The 9587-nt window shown below is 41.2% G+C and overlaps 1 protein-coding gene across 1 annotated transcript; it reads left to right on the top strand.

Annotated features, from left to right (window-relative positions):
* Positions 1-1521: 1521 nt before the first annotated feature.
* LOC103802050 lies at positions 1522-8947 on the top strand. The gene is made up of 7 exons (XM_009074490.1): positions 1522-1581; positions 2721-2927; positions 4186-4246; positions 5911-6104; positions 6300-6375; positions 7977-8155; positions 8522-8947. Exons 1-7 carry the CDS (start codon positions 1522-1524, stop codon positions 8945-8947), a joined length of 1203 nt encoding a protein of 400 aa, XP_009072738.1.
* Positions 8948-9587: the final 640 nt, after the last annotated feature.

Raw genomic sequence — 9587 nt, 5'->3', positions numbered from 1 at the left:
AAACAGACTCGAATTGGTGAAATTAAGTGAATTTATTACTAACTACATCAGAGCAGGATAATGGGAAATAAAACAAATCTTAAAACACCTTCCCCCCCCTTTCCCTCCTTCCCAGGCTCTACCTCCTCCCCCCCAGCAGTGCAGGGAGATGAGGAGTGGGGGTTACAGTCAGTTCATCACACGTTGTTTCTGCCACTGCTCAGAGAGAGGAGTCCTTCCCCTGCTCCAGTTTGGGGTCCCTTTTTCTTCCTTCTTAAATATGTTATCCCAGAGGTGTTACTACCATCACTGATTGACAGCTTCTCCACAGCCAAGATGAGGGAGGAAGAGAGATTGTATTCCCAGAATTGGCAAGCCACTTCATTATTGTTGGAGCATCATCTTTACCAATTATTGTTGCTAATGTCTTGGCATGCAGTGATGGTGCACTCCTATACAAATTTCTGCCGCATGAGTCATAGGCATAGGACTTTGTCTGGATCTGTTGGGAATTGGGCATTGTCCAGGTCATAATAAATTCTCTCACACAGCCAATTCCATCAGGTATTGGATACCTTTCTCTATTGTAGTCCATTTCCCTGGGTGACATGGAATATCTTCTTTGTAGGGATACCTTTCTTTTATGCTTGGCAGGAGTTGCCTCCAGAGGCTAAGGGCTGGTGTCCCTCTTCCAATTGCCTTGTCAGTGCCCCCTTCCCTAGAAAGTGATACCAGCTGCTTGACTTCCCTACCCTCTAATTCCAAACTGCTAGCCCTGTTATCCCAGTATCCGAGTAGCCAGGTGAAAATGTGCTCACCTGGAAGATGGCTGAAATATTTTTATTTATCCTGCAGCTCACTCAGGGATAGGAATTGAGTGATTACCTCTTGGTCTTGTTTTGCCTCTTCTTCCTGTTCCTGTGATGGCCCTGCTTTGTCCTCCTTTACTAATTGAGATGTCTTTTGTGTCCATTTCTTCTTGTGTACAGGGGCAACTGGTACTGGCACAGGTTGGTTCTCTGGTTCTGCCACAGTGTCTGTCACCAGGTTTGGAGTAGCCTCAGGGCTTGTCATTTTGTCTTCAGGTTCAGAGACCTTCTTTTTCTCTTGAGGGTACTGAGTCATGTTGAAGAGGACTTGATAGGCCCCAGCATGTTGCAGTGATTTGTGTCTCTCTGGAATTGCCAGGGTGACAGCACACTTTTTCCAAATATTTTATTGGTTTTCTGGATTATGCACTTGTTCATGGGCGAGGTTCAAAAACATCAGAGGTGCCCACTGCTCTAGGCACTTGCCCATACTATTCCCACCTCCCTCCCTCTGGCCTCTCCGAACTATCCAGCCTCAGGGCAGATCTCTGGGTGATGTTCTTAAATCGTTGTTTAACCTTAAGCAAGACTTGAATGGAGCAACATGCTGGCTCCTAGCAAAAGGACCAGGTTGGTTTCAAGGATATTGAAAGAATATTAAAAATCATTAAAATTCTTGAACACTACTTTAATCATCCTGGAGGAGAAGGAAGATCTTGGAAGGGGGGGGAGGATGGATGTTGGAAGATGTCTCCCCCATAGTTTGGCTGTCCGAGGAGAAAAGGCAGAAGATGTAACTGTTAATAGTTCCCAGTAGATGGCTCATGAATGACACAATGCTGAGTACACACATCAGGTTGGTTTCACACCAGGGATTCTATCATAGCATAGGCCAGCATTACAAAGTACAACAAAACAATAACCTTGGCCCAGGCCTCAAAGATGGTAAACATCACCACAGGGAACACATACTGCAAATAAAGTGTTACACAACGCAACTCTGAGAAAAAGTACAACTGTGAGAGCAAGTAAATCAACATTGTGACCCATGATTATTAAACTAATACAATTAATGCTTATAAGAAATTTGTTTTAACATGCTCTAGTCAGATCTGTCATTGTCTCAACCCTTTGAGCTCCATTTTGGATGCCAAAACAGTCTGTTGTGGTTTAACCCCAACTGGCAACTAAGTATCACACAGCTGTTCACTCACTTCCCCCCCTCCCTTTCCCTCATGGGATGGGGAGGAGAATTGGAAAAAATGTAAAGTCTGTGGATTGAGATAAGAACAGTTTAGTAATTGAAATAAAAGAAAATATTACTGTTATAATAATAATAGGAAAAACAGAAATAAAATCCAAGAAAAACAAGTGATGCACAATACAATTGCTCACCACCCACTGACTGATGCCCAGCCTGTCCCCCAGCAGTGATTGGCAGCTCCCAGCCAACTCCCCCTGCTTTATACGCTGAGCATGATGTTCTATGGTATGGAATATCCCTTTGGCCAGTTTGGGTTAGCTGTCCTGGCTGTGTTCCCTCACAGCCTCTTGTGTACCTGTTTGCTGACAGAGAATGGAAACCTGAGAAGCCCTTGATTTAGAGTGAGCACTAGTAAACAACAACTCAAATATCAATGTGTTATCAACATTATTCTTGTACTAAATCCAAAATACAGACCCGTACCAGCGATTAAGAAGGAAGTTAATGCTATCCTAGCCAAAACCAGGATGGATGATCAAAGTAAAACACACTATAATTAAATTAGTTTAGTTGTTTTAGGAAGGAATATATGCATTTTTTCAACCATATTTGTAGCATTTGTGGATTCCAGATTTAAAAGAATGATAGTTCAAAATAGGGAGGATATTTGACCATCTTGGTTTTCTTATCTGTTCGATAATGACTTGTATCTGCTTTTTTCCCCCCAGTTATTTGTAATAGATGTCCAGATTGGTCATATTACCAAGATTCCTATTCTGAAAGATCGTGAACCTGGCATGGTGAACCAGCAGGGATGTGGTATTCATGCCATTGAGCTCAACCCCTCAAGGACCCTTCTGGCCACAGGTGGAGACAACCCCAACAGTCTTGCAATTTATCGTCTGCCTACACTCGATCCTGTGTGTGTGGGAGATGTAAGTGGGAGTATTTGGGGAAAGTTTATTGTGTCCCAAGAATTACTACTTTGAAGTACGTAATGTCAGAGCAAGGCTAAGATTTGGGAGTTTTGTAGTGGAGAATGAATTTCTGAAAGCTTGAAAATATTCCTGATCAAGTTGTCTTTTTTGACAAGATATCTTAAAACATGAGTGAATACATAAATATATGAGATGATTCTCAGGGTTCTGAGTCAGATTTCTTCTTCCTCACCCTCATTCAGGTCTACTTCACATTAATTTTAAGCATTGAAAATGTAACAAAATCTTAACCGTGAAAGTCTAATTGTGGTGGTGATGATCTCTGAAACTAGTTTTAGTGAAAAAGCTCTTTTGAGAAATTGTGAAGGTTATTCAAGTTTGTCCCTTCTCCAGTGTAGCTTATATATATGTATTATTTCAGAGGTGGAACTTGGCTTTGAGGATTAGTTCTAACCCAGTGGCTTGTGGTAGTTTGATAGACTCTGGTACTGGTTTTACTTCTGAAACATGATGAGGCCTTTTTAAAACAACCAGTCTTAAAAAGAAAAGACTGAAATGAGTATTAGTGGTGTCCTGTAAGCACTTCTCTCTTATTTTTCCTTTTTGATTTAGGACTTCACATAGATGTTAACTACAACAGCAAAGGTTGGGTCAGAGTTTCTGCAGTAGCAGATAACCAGCTGCAGAAAGGCTTGACTGAAGATTTGCATGACTTGTTATTTGTTTGTGTGCTGCTGGGACTCCACAGCTTTTCAAACAGAATTAGAGCCTTACGGTCTTTTTTTTCTCCACAGGCTTCTCACCTGCTGAGTAAAGGATTCTTGAAAAATTAATCTATAGGTCATATATTGTAAACATACTGTTTTGGTTACTTTTTACAGTAGGGATGTGCATTTTGAGGAAATAAAAGTATGCAGCTACTTCATAGAAGTAAAGAACACTGCTTTCAAAATGGAAAAAAATCTAAGACCTTAGAATTGAAATGAATTTGCTCTTGGTCAGAGAACTGCTTTTCTATTGCCTAATTGCTCTGTATTAATTATACATGTCAAAATCAATAAAAGTTAAAATTACTGTTAGGTTCTTAAACTGCTCCAGCTTGATACTGGATTCTTATTTATATTTTTTTAACATAAGTCCATCCTTCTGAGTTTGCACTGAATTATTCTTCACTTTTATTTTTTTTGTCTGATTTGAGACCACTGTAGAATATAATGGCACAGAAAATCTGTCTTTTTTATTTATTTTTTTTTAGGATGGACATAAGGACTGGATATTTTCAATTGCATGGATAAGTGATACTATGGCTGTTTCTGGTAAAGTTAATTTTAATTTTTTTCCCAGAATTTTATACTGATGTACAGCACTTGATAGGTCTTAGGGAAGCACCTTTATAAGGCATGTGAAACCACTTGGAACTACTTTGCCTATTTAAACCATTCTTAGTCTTAGTACAGTACTTTGCTTTTTTATATTTGTAGAGCCCTAGTCTAGATTTGATTCTTTTTTCTAGTATTAGAGGGAATACTGCTGTCTTTACAATAGGTGTTGCCGTGAGAGGGTGTCTAAACACAGTAAGTTCAAGGAAAAGATTCTACACAAGAATAATTTCAACAGGGGTGTTGGTTATCAGTTAATAACTTTGAATACTGCAGAACACTATTGGTTTCCTGAAATTCTGTGAAAGACTGATTAATGAAAACTCAACTTGTTTTATCAAATTATCAGTAAAGTTGTGTGTGTGCATGTGTATATATATATGCACACATACTATGGTAATTAATACAGAAGGTTGTAATAGAAAAGGTTTTTTCAGTCAGTGTAGTTGGATAATCAGTGTAACTTCATAAAGTATTACTTAACTTAGGTAAAGGCAGCATTACCAATATGCTGTTGAATTAATGTTAATAGTTTACTGTCTTTCTGTGCTGAGAGGGTGTAATATTCTGTACGAGAAGTTGTCAAACTGCAGATGACAGAAAATTGTAACACTCTGATATAAAAATCAAATACTTGAATTGATAACTCAGTAATATTAAAAAAAAAAAAAAAAAGCTAATCCTGGAGTTGATCCTTGCAATTCTTCAACCCAATATCTGCATTCAAAAACCACATTAATGTAGGGAAGAAATTCAGGTACAGGTCAAATCTGTCAGAGCTGACTTAGATGGAAGTGAGTTGCCTAAACACCAGAAGGGATGGGCATAGGACTTTGGATTAAGCCTGTGTTGATCTATGAACCAAAGATATTTAGCTTTCTTCATCCAGTATTGTTACTGTTATTGATTCATATTTTGTATGAATATCTTCAAGTTCAGTAGAAAAATAAAATGAGTGCTTGCTTGTTCAGCCTCAGTTCCTGTGTTACATTGTTTAAACAAGAGGTTGCATGAGTTTAAAAAAAATAAAAATAGATTTGATACAAATTGGTACAAATTGTGGTTTGAAATAGCTGTTTCTGTTCAGTTCACTAATGTGTGTGTACATATCCATAAGTATACTGTCAGAAATCAAATTATCTAAAATTGGTGGAAACCCAACTGAGTTTTCTTGGAGGTTTTTGTATTGGCTTAACAGACTGTCAATCTTGGCCTTGGTAAGCCAAGCTCTGACTGAATGCATAGGCTATTCAGTTGCCTCTGAGTTTATTCTACATGTGAATCTCTAATGGTGATTGTTGTACATTGTGTTTTTTGATGCATCCTAGTCAGTTTGAAAACAGATGAGGTGATCTAGCTGCTTGGATACCATGTAGACAAATCAGCTGACAATGAGTTCACAATGTTATGAACTTTACAGCTCAGTAAAATCATTATTTTGTTAATAATAGTTAATATATAGGCACCAACAGTGTATTCAGTTAGACTGAATTAATCTAAAGTATCCTTTCTTTCTTTCAGACCTTACTGTTCATTGCAGTTCGTTTTTTAAAAAGGGGAATTATGTGTATGTGAAATGCTGTTATGAACTATTTATTCAGGTTCCCGGGATGGTTCAATGGGTCTCTGGGAAGTCACAGAGGATGTGTTGTCCAAAAGTGATGCCAGGCATAATCTCTCTCAAGTTCCTGTCTATGCCCACATAACACACAGGGCTCTGAAAGATATCCCCAAGGAGAACACCAATCCTGACAACTGCAAAGTCCGAGCATTAGCTTTCAACCATAAGAACAAGGTTAGTAAGATAAGCAAGACAGTTGGGTAGTCCTAAAACTGTATGTCCATATGTATTAGAAAAAGAAAAAAGTAATCTAAATCAAAAAGTAATCTAAATCAAATATACTGGAGAAGCAACTTAGAGTGTGAGTTTGTAAGGATATCTATAATACAGAAAGTAACACTCTTACCTTTTTTTTTTTTTTTATAATAGGAGCTGGGAGCTGTGTCCCTGGATGGGTATTTTCATCTTTGGAAGGCAGAGCACACACTATCAAAGGTGCTTTTCTGTTGGTGTAAAATTTAAAAAATTGCTTAGCATTTAAGGCTGTTCACTACTCCTTTAAATGCTTGAAGAGCGATCAGCAGTGTTTAAAAACAGTCCTGGTTCTAGCCAGGACAGGGTTAACTTTTGCAGCAGCCCGGAGGGGCACAGCCAAGACCCTGGGGTTATTCTATACCACCTCATGTCATTCCAGTTCCTTGTGGTGAGCAATCAAGTGTGAATCATTTGCCTATCTTGTACACTCTCTTATTAGTTAGTTTTCTTATTTCATTACTGTTTCTAGTAAATTGTTTTATCTCAACCTGTGATCTTTACCTTTTGTGCCTCCAATTCTCTCCATCCTGCTGCAGGGAGGGGAAGTCAGCGAGCTGCATGTGGTCTGGAGTGTTTCAGTGGGAACAATAAATACCATTCCTAAACCATGACAGCTGTGCTGTGTGCTAGCAGTTTATGACAATAACATTAAGGGCAATGAGAGTCATTTGGTCTGTGTTTTCAGTGTTGCTCTCCTGCCCTTAACCTCAGGCGCTACCTCTGGGAATCCATTAATAATCATACCCAGTCCTGGGGAGAACAGAGGAGAGTGATTTTCCCCAGCTTTTCACCCCATTTTCTCCTTCAGGCTTATTACAACAGCTTTTGAGAATTTTGAATTTCCTTTGTACTTTAAGGAAAGTGGGCTCTTGGTGCTATGTCTGTTAGGTCTCCTCAGCTAGTCCACACCATATTTAGAGTTACAAAAGAGAGTTTTAGGAAGGTCATTCAGAGATCTGCCCTAAGGGTGGATAGTCATGAGTGGCATGGAAGGTGGGACAAAATGGGCCAGCTTTTGGAGGACTTCTCTCCTCCAATGGCTTACAAGTTCACCCCAGAACAACTACAGGACTCTGCTAAAAGTGGCAGAATATTTGAAAGGAATATGCTGGGGCAATTTTAAAGAGGCACGAAGTACTGCAATGTGCTGGGCCCTGCTACTATTTACCAGACACAGCTTGATACTAGACAGCACCCTCAGGGGGAAGAGGAGAAAAGCAAATCAACAGGCACTGTGGCCACTCAAACTGCAGATGAACCAAAGGAACAACCCATGCCAGTAGCAGTCGCCCCTATACAGTGAGTGCCCCCCTGCTCAAGAGAGAGGGTACACACCACAAGATACCCTGTGGTTTTTCCTGCATGACCATGGAGAAGACATGAAGAAGTGGGATGGAAAACCCACCTCGGTCCTAGTAGTACATGTACGTGAGTTGAAAGGAAGAACAACCACCTCAGGAAATTATTCAAAGATAAATGCCGCTCTGGTTTCCAGTGGGCAAGTCCTCAGACAGAATAGAAGGGCTGATGATACTTCCCATCCTCTTGAAGGGACCTCCAGTTCACATTTAGAGGCAGTGAGCAACATGTACCATGGCCAAGACTAGAGGGGTCCTGCTTCCAGCCAGGTGGACAAAAGGGACAATTGGATCTATTGGACTGTGTGGATCCGATGGCCTGGCACATCAGACCCACAAGAATTTAAGGCTTTAGTTGACACCAACACACAATATACTTTAATGCCATGAAGTTATAGTGGGGCAGAATTTGTCTATATTTCTGGGTTAACAGGGCAATCCCTGAATCCCTTGCCTGGTCTCTCAGAGGACCCTTCTGCTGTGGAACTGCTGAGGGTTGAAGAACAACAGGTCCCAACTGCTACAACAGTGCACCATCAGCAATACCACACCAACCAAGACTCCGTGATCGCCGTCCATAAGATGATTCGTGAACTGGGGAGCCAAGGAGTGGTCAGGAAGACTTTGTCACCCTTTCATAGTCCTATATGGCCAGTGTGTAAGTCCAATGGAGAGTGAAGACTGACAGTAGACTATCGTGGCCCGAATGTAATCATGCCAGCTCTGAGTGCTGCTGTTCCAGACATGCTGGAACTTCAGTATGAACTGGAGTAAAAGGCAGCAAAGTGCTGTGTAACCACTGACATTACCAATGCATTTTTCTCCATTCCTTTGGCAGCAGAGTGCAGGCCACAGTTTGCTTTCACCTGAAGGGGCATCCAGTACGCTTTTTTCTCCATTCTTTTGGCAGCAGAGTGCAGCCCACAGTTTGCTTTCACCTGAAGGGGCATCCAGTACACCTGGAACTGACTGTCCCAGGAGTGGAAACACAGTCCCACTATTTGCCATGGACTGATCCAGACTGCACTAGAAAAGGGTGAGGCTCCAGAACACCTGCAATACATTGATGACATCATTGTGTGGGACGACACAGCAGAGGAAGTCTTTGAGAAAGGAGAGAGGATAATCCACATCCTCCTGAAAGCTGTCTTTGCCATAAAGCAGCGTAAGGCTAAGGGATCTGCCCAGGAAATTCAGTTTTTAGGAATAAAACAGCAAGATGGACGTCGTGAGAATCCAATGGACATGGTCAACCAAATAGAAGCTATGACCCCACCAACCAGCAAGAAGGAAACACAAGCTTTCCTAGGCACTGTGGGTTTCTGGAGGATGCATATTCCAGATTACAGTCAGATTGTAAACCCTCTCTACCAAGTGACCCGAAAGAAGAACAATTTTAAGTGAGGCCCTGAACAACAACAAGCTTTTGAACAAATTAGACAGGAGATGGTTCATACAGTAGCCCTTGGGCCAGTCCGGACAGGAGAGGATGTGAAAAATGTGCTTTACTCTGCAGACAGGGAGAATGGTCCTTCCTGGAGTCTCTGGCAAAAAGCACCAGGGGAGACTTGAGAACAACCCCTGGAGTTCTGGATTTCAGGATACAAAGGATCTGTGGCCTGCTACACTCCAACCAAAAAGGAGATCCTGGCATCTTATGAAGGGTTTGGAGGTGCTGGAGAAGTGGTTGGCACCGAAGCACAGCTCCTCCTGGGCTGCTGAACTGTGGCAGGACATCGCTCCCCAGGTAGAGAAGCTGGCTGTAAAAGAACGTCATATAGACTCACACATACCTAGGAGTCGGGCTACTGAAAGAACATCATAACAAAGGACAGGTGGACAGATTAAAGTGTCTCAGGTGCATGTGGACTGGCAAGATAAGGGTGAATTATTTCTGGCTTGGTGGGCCCATGACACCTCAGGTCATCAGGGAAGAGATTGAACATACAGATGGGCTTATGAGCAAGGGGTGGACTTATCCTGGGAGATAGTATCCATGGAAGTACTACATGCTTTTGATGGTAGAAGCAACCACTGGATGGTT

This window comes from Acanthisitta chloris, unplaced genomic scaffold, assembly GCF_000695815.1.
Source record: "Acanthisitta chloris isolate BGI_N310 unplaced genomic scaffold, ASM69581v1 scaffold19625, whole genome shotgun sequence".
In the NCBI taxonomy this organism is placed as follows: domain Eukaryota; kingdom Metazoa; phylum Chordata; class Aves; order Passeriformes; family Acanthisittidae; genus Acanthisitta; species Acanthisitta chloris.
This window is presented reverse-complemented; position numbering and strand designations above follow the sequence as displayed.